Genomic DNA, 16,049 nt, shown 5'->3' with positions numbered 1-16,049 from the left:
TATTCGTGATCATGCCATCCACTGGACTCCCACTGCGTCTCACGGGAGCCCCGCGGGGAGCCCGGACCCCGGGCACCCCCTCACCTCACAGGGCTCCGGGGAATGCATGGCCGGCGGGTGGGGCCGGTTCCCGGGACGGACGGCAGCGATGCCCCCCAGGATCCGGGCCGGGGTTCACCCTCGCGGAGAGTCGTGCCGCCCTGACCGGCGCTGCCTCGGGGCTGTGGAGTGGCTCGGGGTCCTTTGGCGGCGGGGGGAGCGCAGCGGTGCCGACGGAGCGGCTCCCGATGCCCCCCCGCCGTGTCCCCCGAGGTGGTGGCGCCGGTCGTTCACGTGACCCGGAGACGGCCGGCCGCGGGAGGGGGCGTGGTCTACGCCGAAGTCACGTGGTCGGAGGGGCTCCGAGGGGGCGGGGCCGACGCCTCGTGTCTCCACGGTGACCGGCCCGCGGGCGCGCGGCGGCGTGATGACGTTGCAGTCGTGACGCGCCTGCGTCATCACCGCGAGCGCCGGCGGCGGCGGAGGGGGGAGAGACCCAGGTCAGGCCGGGGCCGCGTAGCGCTACCGGGAACCGGGGCTGCCCCGCTCCGCTCCGGTTCCCGGCTTCCCGCCGGGCCGAGCGGAGCCGAGCTGAGCTGAAGAGAGGCGGGCACCGGCGATACAACCGGCGGGGCGAGCGCGGGGGCCGCACGCCGACCCCCGCCGCGGGGCTCCAGGGATCCGGGAGCGGCGGGCGGCCGTCGGGGATGTCCTACAAGCCCATCGCTCCCGCCCCCGCTACCCCCGGAGCCGCCAGCGCCAGCCCCGCCCCGCCGGGGCCCGGGGCACCGTCCGCCGGTGAGAGAACCCCGCAGTAACCGTGGGCGACGGGGGGCACCGGGAGTGGAGAGGGACCGGAGGGCTGGAGGTGGGGTACCCATGGAAGGGATGGTACCAGGTGAGGGAGGTACCGAGGAAGGGGGAGTGCGGCCGTGACCCTCAGTCTCCCGCAGCCACGAGTGTCCCGTCGCCCTCCGGTTCCGTCCCTGGCGCCGCCGCCCCTTTCCGGCCGCTCTTCAATGACTTCGGGCCGCCGTCCATGGGCTACGTGCAGGTGAGGCGCGGGGCCGGGGCCGCTGGGGCCGGGCGCGGCGGCAGGGGCGGCCCCCAGCCCCTCGGTCCCTGCGTGCCCCCCTATTCCCGCAGGCCATGAAGCCCCCCGGGGCGCAGGGCTCGCAGAGCACCTACACTGACCTGCTCTCGGTCATCGAGGAGATGGGGAAGGAGATCCGGCCCACCTACGCCGGCAGCAAGAGCGCCATGGAGCGGCTGAAGCGGGGTACGGGCAGAGGGGGGAACCGGGCGGCCGCGGGGCTGCGTCCCCGAGGCTCCCCAGTCCCGCGGGGAGCGACTGGAGGGTGATTCGAGGTGTCCCTGTGCTTCTCCCCGCAGGGATCATCCACGCCCGGGCGCTGGTCAGGGAGTGCCTGGCAGAGACAGAGCGAAACGCCCGCACGTAACGGCAGCTGCCGCCCGGGACCCCCCGGGACCTCCCGGTGGTGGCGGCGGGGGCGGGGGGGCAGCCGTGCTGCCCGAGCCCCCCCTCCCCGCTCTCTCCGCTCTTTATAAATGCGTGTTTTTATAAATAAAGGATGATGTTGGGACTTGGCCTCGGTGTGTCCCCGCGGGGATGGGTTCCGGTGGTGACGGTGGGACGTGGGGGAGTTGGAGGAGAGTTTGGCGCCGCGCTGGTGTCCCGGAGCTGAAAGGTGCAGGAGTGACCAAACCACTCGTTGATCGCTGTAAAAAGTGGCTTTTTAAATAAAACACCGGGTTTTTCCGGGGGCGGCGGTGCCGGCACACGCGGAGCGCCCGTGAGTGGCGCTCGTTGCCTTCCGCTCTCTGACGTCACGGGGGCCCCCCCTCACCTCCCTACGTCACGGCTGTCGCCGTGGGAACGGGCTGTGATGTCACGATCCGAGGGGCCGGTGCGGAGCGGCGCAGGTTCGGTGCGGGCGGCGGGCGGCGGGCACCGGGCGGGCGGGCGGGCGGGGGGGAGTGGGGGGGGCGCGTTGCCATGGCAACGGAGCCGAGCCTAGTGGGGCCGGGCCGGGCCGAACCCGGGCCCGAGGGTGGCCGAGCGGTACCGGACTGAACCGAATCGGGAGCCGAGCGGTTCCGGACTCCGCCGAACCCGGGGCAGAGCTTTTCCGAGCCGGGACCAAACCTGGGACCGAGCGCAGCCGAGCGGTACCGGACTGAACCGAACCCGAGCCGAGCGGTACCCGACTCAGCCGAGCCCGGGGGCGGAGCGGCTCCGAGACGGGCCGAACCCGGACTGAGCGGTACCGGTCTGACCCGAGAGTGCCCCGAGCGGTTCTGAAGGGGTGCCGAACCGGCCCGAGCTGTCCCGAAGCCGGCCCGGTCCGGTGTAACGGAAGCCCCCTCAGAAGCCGCCCCCGCCGTGCCCCGCTGTGCCCCGCCGCCGCCATGCTGATCAAGGAGTACCACATCCTGCTGCCCATGAGCCTGGAGGAGTACCAGGTGGCCCAGCTCTACATGATCCAGGTAGGGATGCGGGGCTGAGCGTGAGGGATTGAGGGAGCTGCGGGGCTGAGCAGGAGGGCTGGGGGTTGTAGGGATCTGAGGGATGAGCCCGGGGGCTGCACACATCAGGGGTTTGTGGGGCTGAGCCTGGGGGATGTGGGGTCCAAGGGCCAAGAGTGAGGGGGTGCACAGGGCTGTGGGGCTGGGCATGGCAAGCTGGAGGGGTGCAGGGATCTGGGGACTGAGACTGAGGGGGTGCAGGGGGCTGAGAGAGGCTAGAGATTGTAGCCTGAGGGGTCCGGTGGGCTGTGGGGAAACAAGAAGAGTGCAGGGCCTGAGCTTCGGGGTGCACAGGGGGCTTTGAGGCTGAACATGGGGTGCTGGAGGGTGTAAGGGGGCTGTGGGGCTGAGTGTGGAGAACTAGGGAACTGTAGGGCAGAGCTTGGCACCTGGAGGGGCACAGGGGGGCCTGAGGCTGGTCTCAAGGGATTGGCAGGTTGCAGGGATGTCACTGAGGCTTCAGGTGGATTTGGGACCACTGAGCCAAGCAGGGGGTCCTGGAGCAGGTGGGGCTGGGGTTTGCCAGCACTGGGGACGGGAGTGTACAGGGACCCTGGGTGCCCATGGGGGTAATGGGGCTCGGAGGGGCTGCACTGAACCATTGTGTCTGTGCAGAAGAAGAGCCGGGAGGAGTCGAGTGGGGAGGGCAGTGGCGTGGAGATCCTGGCCAACCGACCCTACAGCGATGGCCCTGGGGGCAGCGGCCAGTACACCCACAAAATCTACCACGTCGGCTCCCACATCCCCAGCTGGTTCCGGGCGCTGCTCCCCAAAGCCGCGCTGCAGGTGGAGGAGGAGTCCTGGAATGCTTATCCCTACACACGCACCAGGTGGGAGCTAGGAGGCATTGGGGTGGGCTGCAGGACTGGCCGTGCTCCCGGGCTCAGTCCTGTGCCCCTCCAGGTACACATGTCCCTTCGTGGAGAAGTTTTCCATTGAGATCGAGACGTACTACCGCCCGGATGCGGGGCAGCAGAACAACATCTTCAACCTGAGCGCGGCAGAGAAGAGGCAGAGGATTTTGGGTGGGTATGGCTGGCTTGTGGGGCTGGGCAGGACACTGTGGCTGCTGGGATTCCCACATAGTGCTTCTGGGATAGGTGTGTGGTTGTGATGGGGCCTTAGGAACTCAGCTTCACTCTCGTTGCTGGTCCTCATATTTAAGGGATGCTGGAAGGGAGGAGCTCCCTGGATCCTGAGCTCCCTGCCCCAGGCTCCTTGCTCCGAGCTCCCTGCTTGCTCCCTCCCTCTCAGCAGTGCTGAATTAAGTTCCACATTAAAGATATTTTCAGGGACAGTTTTGTCCTCTGCCTCCTCCCTTGCCTCTATTTCTGTTTGCAGCTTCTCTGTCCTAGTGCAGCCTGCTCCCCTCTCCTTCCATGTCCCAGCCTTGTTCTGGCATGGATTTGCCTTCTCAGTCTCTCCTGGTGTTCATGGGACCTGAAACCTGGATCCTGTGGGGTGTTTTGGATCAGTTGGAGCAGGGAGAGCTGGAAAAGCATGTCCCCATTTTCCTACTCCCTGCCCTGCTTCCCCTCTCCCCAGGGCTTTGCTCCAGATCACTCTCTGGCTCCTTTCCAGGGGGACTGGTGGGCAGAACTGGGAGCTTGGGGTGGGATTCTTCCTTCTCTGCCAGGTTCCCGTTCCCAGTGGTGTGGACACGGTCAGTTCAGGCGCCGGAGTGTGGAGTGTGACGCTCTGCCTCCTAAAATGGAGGCCTAAAATAGGCACTCGGAGGAAATGATTCATCTGACCTATTTCTCTCCCCGGCTCTTGCGGCACTGGGGATGTCCGGCCGGGATACCGATGGCTCGGGCCTGGGGGCAGGAATTCTGCCCCTACTGCCCCCGGGAAGCAGCAAGGACCAAGCAGACAGCATCAGGGCATGGCCCCGTGCCCACTGTGTGGTTTTCCACTCTAGTGCCTGTCCTGTGGGTATTCCACAGGACACTCAGCACCTCCAGTGGCTGCTGCCTTCCACAGGGAGCAGGGTTGTGGTGGGACCAGCCCCAGTGTGGATCCCGCTGGGATTTTCTCTGCCCTAGCGTCCTGTAGCACTGACAGATTTAAACCCCTCTCACGTTTCAAAGGGCGATGGAAAAACATGATCTGGGTGATCCACAGGGATAACTGCCTCCTTGGCAGCTTCCTCCCAGTGGCAAAAGCAAAGGGAGTTGGATTGTGATGGGAATGACACTGCCAGGAACTGCTTGGGGACAGCAGGTCCTATCCCAGCTCTTTGCTTCTGTTATCCAAGATGCTTGGCATCATGCTGTGCGTTGCATCATTTTTGTGGATTCAGGGCATCTCTAGTTTTCTTTTTCCCCCTTTTTTCAGCCCAAGCTGCAGGAAGAGAGGCTGACAGCACCATCAAGGGGTACAAATAAAAGCAAAGCTTGGCACAGCCTGGGAAGGGGGTGGGATGGTAGTGGGAGCCAGTGGAATGCCCTGGGATCCTCCAGACCATGATTTGGAGATGGGGCTGGAAAAGCCAAATTCTAGGAGATTTTATGCTGGATTGAGCCTGAACGCTGTTGGATTGTGTTTTCCTGTCATTCAGGAGCCTCTCTCTGGTCTTGGGAGATCATCCTCATGTGATGAGGATGCTTGTTTTCATGAGCTCGTTTTCCTGAAACGAGCTCATGCTCGTTTCAGGAGAGGTCACCTTTGTTTGGGGATGGAGCTCATTGTCCTCCCTCCTGGCTCTCTGGAGGCTCCTGTGTCACGTGGTGGTTTTGCTGTGCCCTTTTTTGGGGGGGACCCTCAGGCTTTTTGCTGGGGGGGAGCCGGGAGCAGTGCTGAGCTGCCCCATGTGCTGTCCCAGTCCTCAGCCCCATTGTCTCCCAGGGCACCAGGATCACTCTGCAGCCGCCAGATCTGGCGGCTAAATGTGCATACGTGTGTCAGCCCCGGCTCTCCGCACACTCCCAGCCCCTGTGTCCCTGTGCCACTCCCTGGGGTGGCGGATTTGGATCCCACACAGGGATAGGGATGTCTTTGGTTGCACCACGGGTGTCTGTGATCCAGCTGTGGGATTTTATATGTTCTATCAGGAAATTCTTCCCTGTGAGGGTGGTGAGGCCCTGACAGGTTGCACAGAGAAACTGCGGATGCTCCATCTCTGGAAGTGTCCAAGGCCAGGTTGGATGGGGGCCAACCATAGTGGAAAGTGTCCCTGCCCATGGTAGGGGGTGAAATGAGAGGACCCATAACGTCCTTTCCAATTGAAATCATTCCAGGATTCTGCAATTCCACAACTCCAAGATTTTAGAATCCTAGGACAGAGAGTGTTTGCTGCCAGCTGTGTTGGGTGCATGGCTTGTGGGAATAATTTGACCTGATTTTTGTCCCTTTTTCCTTGTTTTCCTACCTGTGCCCCCTTGCCAAGCGCTGCGGGGTGACAAGCGCCGTTCCCCCCACAGACACCATTGACATTGTGCGTGATCCCATCTCCCCCGGGGAATACAAGCCCGAGGAGGATCCCAAACTCTACCACTCGTCCAAGACGGGCCGGGGGCCGCTGGGGGATGACTGGCTGGAGGCAGCAGCAGCCAGCGGGCCTCTTATGTGCGCCTACAAGCTCTGCAAGGTGGAGTTCCGGTACTGGGGGATGCAGTCCAAGATCGAGCAGTTCATCCATGACGTGGGTGAGTTCGGAGCCGTGGGTAGCCAGAAGGTCACTTGGGCAGCCGTGGGATCACACTGGACTCGCTTCCCCCCTTCTCCCCCCAGGGTTGAGGAAGGTGATGCTGCGCGCCCACCGCCAAGCCTGGTGCTGGCAGGACGAGTGGACGGACCTGACGATGGAGGATATCCGGCAGCTGGAGGAGGAGACGGCGCGAATGCTGGCACAGAAGATGGCCAAGTGCGGCGAGGGCGAGGAGCCTCCAGCAGCCGGGATCAGCCCCGAGGGGCAGCCAGAGCCAGATGTTCCTGGCAGGCAGGAGGAAGCCGAGCTGCAGGCGGGGACCGATACCCCCTCCGATGACACCTTTGCCAAGCAGTGGTCCACCTCTTCCCGGTCTTCCTACTCTTCCCAGCATGGAGGTGAGAGACCAGGTCTGGTGTGGTTATGCCCTGAGTGCTATGGTTCTCCATAGGAGATGTGTCAAGGGACTTTTTTGCCTGGCTTGGGTCTCCTGGGCTGGGGCTCTGCGTGTCCCAGGTCTGGTCCCCCCCACCCCCTGGCCCTGGGTGACCCAGAGATGGTCGTGGATCTCCCAAGGAGGGACTGTGGGTGACACAGGGATTGCCCCAGATTGCCTTGGAGGGTCTGGGTCCAGGACCAAGGGGGAGCTGTGCGGCAGGAGCAGGGGTCTCTCTGCAGGGGGCTGTGACTGCTAACCCCCCACGGGTGGCAGGGGGTGTGTCTCCTCAGAGCCTGTCGGAGTGGCGGATGCAGAACATTGCCCGGGACTCGGAGAACAGCTCCGAAGAGGAATTTTTCGATGCCCACGGTACTGGCACCATCTTGGAACAGGCTGGGTGGGGGCAAGGTTGTCTGAGGATGGGTGTGCAGGCACAGGGGTGTCCCCCCACCCACGCTTCCTTCCTGCCTCTGCAGAGGATCTGTCTGACAGCGATGAGGTCTTTGCCAAGGAGATGACCAAGTGGAGCTCCAATGACTTCCTGGACACACTTGAGCGGCCAGCAGAGCTGGACGAGGCACTGGGTGAGCACTGGGGGTGCTCTGGCCCCAAATCCTGGGGTGGGTGTCCTGGGAGGGGCCTGATTCCCACCTGGAGACCCCAGCTGCCTCACTAGGGCTGTGTGCTCACAGGGGATGGAGCCAGCGCCACCAAGGGGGATGGTGAAGGATTGGGAACATCCAGCTTTTCTGAGGTGCGTGTCCCCTCCCTCGGGCCATGCCCTCCTGCCCTGCCCCACGACTTGACTGCTCTCCTTTCCTGCAGGGTGGCGTGGCAGAGAACACAGAGCAGATGTGCCGGATCCACGCGCTCTTCCTCATCCTCCACAGTGGGAACATCCTGGATCAGGGAGCGGGCGAGCCAGGCTCCAAGCAGGCGGATGTGCAGACACTGGCGGCCACCTTTGATGCTGTCACCCGCGTCCACTTTCCCGAGGCACTGGGACATGTGGCCCTGCGCCTGGTGCCCTGCCCGCCCATCTGTGCTGCAGCCTACGCCCTTGTCTCCAAGTATGGATTCCCACTGGGAAAGCAGGGGACCAGGGAGCTGGTGTCCTTGGAGAGGGGACTTCAATTCTGGTGGGACCTTAAGGACTGGAGAGGGGATGGGGGGTAACTCCTGGTGCAGCATCTTGCGGCAAGCGTGTGTTGTGTGGTGAGATGGGATGGGATACATATAATTCCTGGTGTGGTATCCCAGGGCACGCAGGTGTTTTGTTGTGGGATGAGGACAGTGGGGTGGGATGGGATAGGATGGGGATAACTCCTCGTGCAGCATCCTGGGTTGAGCAAGCATTGTGCAGAGAGATGGGGACATCAGGGCAGCATGGAATGGCATGGGATTAGATGGGATAGGTATAACTCCAGATACAGCATCCTGGGTAAGCAAGTGTCTTGTGGTGGGACGGAATGGGATGGGGCTTCCTCCTTGAGTGGCATCCCGGGGTGAACCAGTACCATGCATGTGGGATGAGGACACGAGGACAGTCCTGTTCATCCCTCACCATGTCCCCCTCAGGCTCAGCCCCTACAGCCATGACAGGGACAGCCTGTCCAGCAGCCAGGACCACATCCCACTGGCAGCACTTCCACTGCTGGCCACCTCCTCAGGCACCTACCAGCATGCCCTGGGCACCGTCATCACCCGTGCCAACCAGGCCTATGCAGCCTTCCTGCGCTCCGGAGAGGGCACTGGCTTCTGTGGCCAGGTGAGGTGCAATCTGGGGGGAAGCTTGGCTCTTGGGTCCAGCTGTGACTCTGCATGGAGGGTTTGGGGGTGTGCCCATCCTCATGGAGCTGTGGTCTCTGCAGGTGGTGCTGCTGGGGGACTGCGTGGGCGGCATCCTGGGATTCGATGCCCTGTGCCAGAGCCGGGCGGGCTCAGGGGGCAGCCGGAGCAGCAGCCGCCGTGGCAGCCTGGTGAGTGCCTTGCATCCCAACACCCCCTGGGGAGGTTTTGAAGGTGCACTGGGGGCTGCATGGGGTCTGGGTGTTTGCTGTCTCCCCCTGCAGAGCACAGAGCCCATCTCCCCGGAGCAGTGCAGCAGCCTGGACCCGCTGGCTGATGGGACAGAGGGAACGCCGTTATTGGGCCAGGCCAGCCCTGAGGCCCCAGGGACACAGGGGGACAGCCAGCAGCATAGCTCCACGTGCAGGTGAGCCCAAGAGGGATGGCTGGCTACCTTGTACTTTATGGAAAGGGTGCTATTCCCATCTACTCCAGGCTGGGAAGGAGCATTTCACGGAGGCTACCTGCCCTGGGGGGATCTTGCTCGAGCTCCTCTGGGATAACAGGGCCACGCCAGGCACAGCTTTGCCTTCAGGATGGTGGGAGCGCGATGTTGTCATCCCTCCCCGTGCCCACTGTCTCTGCTGTCTCAGCCTGCAGGCCAGCGAGGCCCCACTGGAGGCAGAGGCACCCCGGAGCAGTGCCATGGTGCTGGATGGGACAGAGGGTGCCAGCACCCGCCTCGAATTTAAGGTGTCCGGCTTCTTCCTCTTCGGTTCCCCGCTGGGGCTGGTGCTCGCGCTGCGCAAGACCGTCATGCCTACTCTGGATGGTGAGGATCCCCACCTGCCACTGTGCCAGCTCCTGACCCACCCTGCACGGCTCAAGTCTCTGAGTCGTGCTCACCTGACACGCCTGAGCTCCCCAGGACCACCCCAGAGAGCCCTGCTTGGGTTTGAGCCCCTTGCATGCCCAGCCCTGGCTGTGTGGGTGTTGGTGGGTGGCTGAGTGTCCCTGCTCTGTGCCAGCCTCAGCCTATCCCTGGTGCCCTAAATTTCCCTCTCCAGCCTTTCCTCTTTCTCTGTCCTGCTTTACCCCTCTCGGGTGTTTTGCTCGTGGTGCCCCCCAGCCCTCATGGGCACCCCTGACCCCTTTCTGTGCTGCAGTGGCCCAGTTGCGTCCTGCCTGTGAGCAGATCTACAACCTCTTCCACGCTGCTGATCCGTGTGCCTCCCGCCTGGAGCCCCTCCTGGCCAAGGCCTTCCATGCTGTGCCCCCACTCAGCGTGCCCCGATACCAGAAGTACCCCTTGGGTGATGGCACCTCGTCCCTGTTGGGTGAGCAGGTTCCCATCAGCCTGGTGCCAGGCACCCTGGGGCCACGTCTGGGTACCCAGAGCACTCAAATACTGGCTGGGCTGGGGGAGAGGGATGTGCAAGCCCTTCCCACTGCTCTGGGGCTCTGCTGGAGGGGTGTCCTGTGGTGGTGGGTGTCCCTGGGAGCTCTGGGTGTGCTCACCCAGCTGTCTCTTCAGCTGAGGCCCTGCAGACACACTCTGCCCTGTTCCTGCCCAAAGTGGATGCGGCTGCCCCCCCTACCCCCACTGGCAGCTTTGGGGGCTTCTGGAAGGGCAATGAGCTGGCAGAGCCCCCTACTCCCGCCAGCACCAGCGAGGTTGTCAAGAGTAAGTGTCATCCCCACCCACCCCATCCCATGCGGGCACCTCAGGCTGCACAACAGGGGATGAGATCTGGAAAAGGCTTCATTCCAGCTCTCCCTACAGTCCTGGAGCGCTGGTGGGGCCCAAAGCGCATTGACTACTCTCTGTACTGCCCCGACGCCCTGACTGCCTTCCCCACCATCACCCTGCCACACCTCTTCCATGCCAGCTACTGGGAATCCTCTGACGTGGTGGCCTTCATCCTGCGCCAGGTATGGTGGGCACGGCGGGGTGGGCAGCAGGCTGGGGGCGGCGGAGGCTGAGCCAGCACCGTACTGTTGGCAGGTGATGGAGAAGGAGGGGCCACAGCCTGCGGAGAGCGAGGAGAGCTCCATCTACAGCCCCGCCATCCCTCGGGAGAAGTGGCAGCGCAAACGCACCCAAGTGAAGATCCGGGTATGTGGGCAATGGGGGGACCACCTGGGGCATCCTGGGCTGTGTGTGGGTTCTAGGACAATCCCACAGCCCACTGGTGTCCGGGTGGTATGTCAGGAGCTCCCCCAGGAGCTGCTGAACACCCCGTGTGCCTGCAGAACGTGACAGCCAACCACCGTGCCTGCGATGTGATCGTGTGCGAGGGCAAAGCGCAGGTCCTCAGCGGGCGCTTCATGTACGGACCCCTGGATGTGGTGACACTGACTGGGGAGAAGGTATTGCTGGGCTCAGGGGGCCACCAGGACCCCTCAAACAGGGTGGGGCGTTCAGGACCAGGCGTGGGGATGGTGTCACCCACAGCAGGGGAAGGATGTGGTTAACAGGACCCTGTTAACCTGGTTAACAGGACACCTGTGTGGGGTGATGGGAGAAGGTTGTAAGGATGTGCAGGTGGGGACACAGCAGGACATGGGGGTCTAGCCCATGCCTAGATCGTTTCCCTCTCTCAGGTGGACATCTACATCATGACACAGCCGCTGTCGGGGAAGTGGCTGTACTACGGCACCGAGGTGACGAGTGGCAGCGGGCGCCTGACCTTCACCATCCCTCCAGACAAGGCTCTGGCCATCGGGATCTACCCTGTGCGCATGGTGGTCAGGTGAGGTGTTGCCTCAGTTTCTCCTCCAGCCCTTTTGGCAGAGCCACACCTGCTGCCCTGGCAGCAGGGCTGGTGCTGAGCCATCACCTCTGCCTTTGCAGAGGGGACCACAGCTACGCCGAGGCGTACCTGACCGTGGTGGCCCGTGGCACCGAGTCTGTTGTGTTCAGCATTGATGGTTCCTTCACCGCAAGTGTCTCCATCATGGGCAGTGACCCCAAAGTGCGGGCGGGGGCTGTGGATGTTGTGAGGTGCGTGCCCTTCAATCAGGGAGTCAGTCTCCCCATCTTTCATGGTGTGACAACTCAGTTGGGAGGTGTCAGAGCAGGGACAAGGGGGAGGGTATTCCACCACTCCCTTGCCTCCAGCACATCATCTCTATGCTGGTACCCTGTTGTGGAAAATAATCCTTTCTGAGTTTGCAAGCTCTGCTGTACCTTCTCCTTGATAAAATCCCTGGGAGCAGGGAGGTTTTGCAGGCAGCACCCACACATGCTGTATTGGGAGATCCCAGCTTCCCATAGCAGCACTGTCTCCACGCAGGCTCCTGGCAGCCACCCATGTCCCCTCCTAGGCACTGGCAGGACTCGGGGTACATGATCATCTATGTGACGGGGCGCCCCGACATGCAGAAGCACCGAGTGGTGGCCTGGCTCTCCCAGCACAACTTCCCCCACGGCGCCGTCTCCTTCTGCGACGGGCTCACCCACGACCCGCTGCGCCAGAAAGCTGCCTTCCTGCAGAGCCTGCGCACCGAGGTGGGGACGGGGCTGCTGCCAGGACACAGGGCTGGTGATGGGGTGATGTGGGCTGTGCTGAATCCTGGGCACCTCTGCATCCCGGTGGAGATGCTGGGAGCTGGGCTGCACTGCCATGGCAGAGCTGGAAGCTTCTCAGGGCAGCTCCCAGCCATCCCTCTTAACATGCAGTTGTCCCAGCCCCTGGGGGTGGCTGTCCCTGTGGGAAGGGACCCTGCCCTAATGTTCTTGTCCCTGGGCAGGCAGAGATCTCCATAGTTGCCGGCTACGGCTCCACCAAGGATGTCTCCGTCTACAGCTCGCTGGGACTCGCGCCAACGCACATCTACATTGTGGGACGGGCTGTCAAGAAGTTCCACAACCAATGCCAGGTATGATGGGCAGGGCTAGGGACAGGCTGGGGCTGCAGGGGACGATGGCTGACCTCACCAGTCAGCCGTGGCCACCAGCTTAAGCTGAATGTGTGTCCTGCAGTTTCTCTCTGAGGGTTATGTTGCCCACCTGGCCCAGCTGGAAGCCGCAGCCCTGGCTCACTCCCCCAAGGGCCCCCCACGACCCGTGCTGGGCAAAGGCACCTATGGCTGCCCGGCGCCTGTCGACTTCCTGCGGAAGCAGAGCCAGCTCCTGCGCTCCCGGGGCTCCAGCCAGGTGGAGCGGGATGGGGGCCCCCCCTCAGTGCCCCCCGGCTTGTCCCGGAACAAGCCCCGCAGTGTCAGCCTCAAGCTGGAGGGTGAGGAGTGAGGGTGGCACGGCCATGTCCCCCCTCTGCCACATCCCTGATTTCCCAGCAAGGAGCACCTGGGGACAGAGCCAGTGCTGGGCCACAAGGCCATAGGAAGGAGATGAGGGTGCTGGGTCCCCTGAGACCAGGGGGTGCTGGGAGGTGGCTCGGAGTCCCCCAGAGGACCAGAGTGATCCCCTCAGGGCTGAGCCATCCTGGGTCCTTCCTGCTGCCCCCAGTGCCATCCCCTCTGGTCCTTTGGGGCCGTTGGGCAGTGCCCAGTGGGGTTTGCACCCCAGAGTCATTATCCCTGTGCAGAACTGGGGGCTGTGCTGCGCCCCAGAGTGAGTGGCACCTCCACACCTATTTATTTCCGTCGGGTGTCACGGGGCAGGGCTGGTTTGGGGTTCTAGAGCGAACGGTTCCTCTGTTCCCCCCGTTTCGTTTCAGTGTTGAATAAACAGATGTTATGACAAGGCACCAGTACCCATGAGTCTGCTCTGTGTCTGTGGCAGCAGGGTTCCCACTCACTGGGAAAGCCCTGGGGAGCCTCCAGGAACACCATGTCCCACAAGGAGATGGCTGTGGGGCACAGCAGTTGGGTCACAAGCAAGTTAGGACAGGGAAAAGAGGCCTGGGATGTGTGGGCTGTGCCAGTGCAAATACCCTTCCCCTCTCTGACTTAGTTTCCCTTCATTTACCTCTAGCAGCAAATTTTTGTAGTGACCAGGGGGTATGATTGATTTTAGTTGAGTTTATCTTGGCAGAGCATGACCAGAGGTTTATAGAGATAGCAGGAACAAGCTGTTATTCTATATAAAATATTCCCGACACTGACATGACAAGAGGAGACACTGGTTTGGGATGATAGCAGCAGCTGGAGAAGTGACAATGGCGTGGCAGGGAGAACAGGCAGGAACGGGTTGGAGCTGGGGCCGAGGCTCAGTGCCGCCCCTCCATGGCCACCATAAAGTACAAAAACATCAAACAAGTGATAAAAGTTGGCAGGGAGCAGTGGGCTCTTGTCATCCATGCATCCCTTGTGTGACGATGAGCAGAGTCTAGAGCCCAGCAAAGAGCTTCAGCCGGGTGCTGCGATGCTTTATGCTGCCACTTAAGTGCCTGGCTGTGTCCCCAGGCCGTGGCGAGCCCCAGGGCCATTTCCACTGACTTCAAATAAGTAAAATCTGTATTAAACATTAATAAACATCCATGACCATTCCACATGTGGAATATCTAAAATAACTTGTCCTGAGAGCACTGGGCTCTCCCTTGTGGGCGCGGACTCTGCTGGGAGAAGATGCCCTTGAAGCGGATCTTATCTTCGGCATCCTTCTCCCGCAGCCGTGCTTCCAGGCTCCGCAGCTCCTTGGAGACCACGGAGCGCAGCGAGGGGTCGAGCGCCAGGACTTTGGCGAAGTCAGCCTGCGCCTCAGCCACGTTCCACACGGCCGCGTGGGCCTTGCCCCGCTTGAAGTAGGCCTTGACATTGTCTGTGGGGAGAGAGCCAGGGTCAGCAAAGCGTGGGGGTCTCGTGGTGCCTGCCACAGCCACCTGCGAGGGCTCGTGGCTCCTTACCCTCGTATTTGTTGAGGATGGAGGAGCAGTGGTCCAGCACCTCGTAGTACTCCTCACACTGCAGCTTGCACTGGCAGTAGTTTAGGAGCAGGGGTGTGATCTTCTGGTCGAGCTCGATCCAGTCTGGAGAGCCCGGCTGCTCCTGTTGCACACAGAGCAGGGAGAGTGAGAGGCAGCCCTCAAGCCCTGCATTCCTGGGGATGCCTGTGTGCATCTGGCGAGACTCACCTTCATCTGCAGGTTCTTGAGACAGGCAATGGCATCGTAGTATTTGGCAGCTGCCTCAGGCACCTTGCCCTGTCGGTACAGCTCGTTGCCTTCCTTGTGGATCTGGGGCACAGCCTGGAGCTTCTCCTCATCTGTCATGGCCCATGGGTCCTGCTGGTAGGAGCCGGGTGGCTCCACCTGCCAGCACCCCATCATGGAATCAGAGAACAGGATCATGGAATTGTTTAGGTTGGAGAAGACCGCTAGGATCATCGAGTCCTGCACTGCCAAGGCCACTACTAAACCACATCCCACATGCCACATCTGTGTGTTTTTTGGACACTTCCATGCCCGAGCTCCCCACGCTGGCACCTCACCTTCAGCACCTCGATGTCGAAGATGAGGGGCTGGGGGTTCTTCTGGAGCTCGTCAAGGTCGGGGTAACCCAGAGAGTAGTGCTCATGCATCTGGGCAATGCTGCAGCAGTGCCGCTGCCCCTCCAGCGGGTCCTTCCCCGCTGCGATGTTCCGCAGGCTCTTGGACACTAGCGGGTAAAGCACCACGTGCTGCGGGAGGGAAGGGAGCCGGAATTTGAGGAGGGCGGGGGCGACATTATCAGGATGCTCCGGCCTGGCACCCCGCGGCTGGAGCGCACCCGGGCGCCCGCAAGCCACGCCCACAATGCAACGTCACCGCCCATCAGCACAGACCACGCCCCGGGTAATTAACCACGCCCCCGGCAGGTCCCGCCCACCTTGGCGTCGCAGCGGAAGCGCGCTCGCTCGCCGGGCCTCATGGTTCGCAGCGCCGCTTCCCACACCGGCAGCTTGAACTTCTTCCCGGCGATGAGCTCCATGGGCTTCCCCCGCGCCCTGCTATCGTCCACTGGCGTCTCCTCGTCGCCGCACCGCAGCGTCCGGTAGTGGAAAGTGGCCTGAACGGGCGGGAGGAGCCCGCGGCGTCACCATGGCGACGCAAGGGGGGGCGGGGGGCGCATGCGCGCCTCCTCCGCCGCGTTCCGCTTCCCACATCCCCCCACCCCGCCCGTCCCCCCTCAGACCTGACCTTGGTGCCGTCGCGGAAGTCTGGCAGCGGCCCGGTGCCCTCCCGCAGCACCTCCTTGTCCACGCCGTCCGCCCGCAGCTGCTCCACTTGCTGCGCCATCGCGCCCGCTCCGCCCGTGCCGCCAGTCCTGGCTCGGCCGCCTCCGCCGGCGCTCGGTTCTTTCCGGACAGTCGTGGCTGCGCGGGGCGCCCCCTGTCGGTCCGGAGGTGGCCCTGAGGGGCGGGAACGCCGAGAAAGGGGCGTGGTCATGGCGGGGGCGTGTTCAGAGGAGGCAGCCGCGCACCCGTTTCCTTTATGGTTCTCCCGGTTTCTCATTTCCCCGCACCCTTCTCGGGTGCAATTCCAGGAGACAGGGGAGGCATTCCGGAATGAAAACTTCTGCCGCTTCCATAGAAAGGCTGCTGTGTAGGAAAGGAGGTTGATAATGTCACCGGGACCCACTGTGAGGGTCCCTGCCGCCGCCGGGAGAGCGTAGCCTGGTCGTCTCCTCCTCTCAGCCCCGGCC

The 16,049-nt window shown here is 62.7% G+C and overlaps 3 protein-coding genes across 3 annotated transcripts; 2 read left to right on the top strand and 1 right to left on the bottom strand.

Annotated features, from left to right (window-relative positions):
- Window positions 1-509: 509 nt before the first annotated feature.
- CDK2AP2 (cyclin dependent kinase 2 associated protein 2) lies at window positions 510-1,643 on the top strand. The gene is made up of 4 exons (XM_063397737.1): window positions 510-837; window positions 993-1,093; window positions 1,186-1,318; window positions 1,432-1,643. The coding sequence occupies exons 1-4, from the start codon at window positions 747-749 to the stop codon at window positions 1,497-1,499; spliced, it is 393 nt and encodes a 130-aa protein (XP_063253807.1). The 5' UTR covers window positions 510-746; the 3' UTR covers window positions 1,500-1,643.
- Window positions 1,644-2,017: 374 nt separating this feature from the next.
- Window positions 2,018-13,170, top strand: PITPNM1 (phosphatidylinositol transfer protein membrane associated 1). Its single transcript, XM_063397707.1, has 23 exons — window positions 2,018-2,547; window positions 3,202-3,416; window positions 3,490-3,611; window positions 6,009-6,233; window positions 6,319-6,633; window positions 6,948-7,043; window positions 7,151-7,258; window positions 7,367-7,428; window positions 7,500-7,744; window positions 8,253-8,442; window positions 8,546-8,653; window positions 8,747-8,889; window positions 9,116-9,294; window positions 9,629-9,799; window positions 9,997-10,146; window positions 10,246-10,394; window positions 10,468-10,578; window positions 10,716-10,832; window positions 11,067-11,215; window positions 11,317-11,466; window positions 11,790-11,973; window positions 12,216-12,344; window positions 12,448-13,170. The coding sequence occupies exons 1-23, from the start codon at window positions 2,470-2,472 to the stop codon at window positions 12,712-12,714; spliced, it is 3,663 nt and encodes a 1,220-aa protein (XP_063253777.1). The 5' UTR covers window positions 2,018-2,469; the 3' UTR covers window positions 12,715-13,170.
- A 695-nt stretch (window positions 13,171-13,865) lies between these two features.
- Window positions 13,866-15,859, bottom strand: AIP (aryl hydrocarbon receptor interacting protein). Its single transcript, XM_063397724.1, has 6 exons — window positions 15,545-15,859; window positions 15,234-15,413; window positions 14,857-15,045; window positions 14,501-14,677; window positions 14,273-14,414; window positions 13,866-14,187 (listed from the first exon to the last, which is right to left on the bottom strand). Exons 1-6 carry the CDS (start codon window positions 15,857-15,859, stop codon window positions 13,931-13,933), a joined length of 1,260 nt encoding a protein of 419 aa, XP_063253794.1. The 3' UTR covers window positions 13,866-13,930.
- Between the last annotated feature and the right edge of the window lie 190 nt (window positions 15,860-16,049).

The sequence above is a fragment of the Prinia subflava genome, chromosome 5 (assembly GCF_021018805.1).
Source record: "Prinia subflava isolate CZ2003 ecotype Zambia chromosome 5, Cam_Psub_1.2, whole genome shotgun sequence".
NCBI classification, from domain to species: domain Eukaryota; kingdom Metazoa; phylum Chordata; class Aves; order Passeriformes; family Cisticolidae; genus Prinia; species Prinia subflava.
The sequence above is the reverse complement of the archived record's forward strand: the minus strand, read 5'-3'. Positions and strand labels throughout refer to the sequence as shown.

Bases quoted from the DNA above. Each gene is read 5' to 3' on its own strand.
- CDK2AP2 (XM_063397737.1), top strand. From the start codon at position 747: ATGTCCTACAAGCCCATCGCTCCCGCCCCCGCTACCCCCGGAGCCGCC. The intron at 1,094-1,185 runs GTGAGGCGCGGG...CTATTCCCGCAG, and splicing joins CGTCCATGGGCTACGTGCAG to GCCATGAAGCCCCCCGGGGC. The intron at 1,319-1,431 runs GTACGGGCAGAG...TTCTCCCCGCAG, and splicing joins CATGGAGCGGCTGAAGCGGG to GGATCATCCACGCCCGGGCG.
- PITPNM1 (XM_063397707.1), top strand. From the start codon at position 2,470: ATGCTGATCAAGGAGTACCACATCCTGCTGCCCATGAGCCTGGAGGAG. The intron at 7,044-7,150 runs GTACTGGCACCA...CTGCCTCTGCAG, and splicing joins GGAATTTTTCGATGCCCACG to AGGATCTGTCTGACAGCGAT. The intron at 11,216-11,316 runs GTGAGGTGTTGC...CTGCCTTTGCAG, and splicing joins CCTGTGCGCATGGTGGTCAG to AGGGGACCACAGCTACGCCG.
- AIP (XM_063397724.1), bottom strand. From the start codon at position 15,859: ATGAGAAACCGGGAGAACCATAAAGGAAACGGGTGCGCGGCTGCCTCC. The intron at 15,046-15,233 runs GTGGGCGGGACC...TCCCTCCCGCAG, and splicing joins GCTTCCGCTGCGACGCCAAG to CACGTGGTGCTTTACCCGCT. The intron at 14,188-14,272 runs GTAAGGAGCCAC...CTCTCCCCACAG, and splicing joins CATCCTCAACAAATACGAGG to ACAATGTCAAGGCCTACTTC.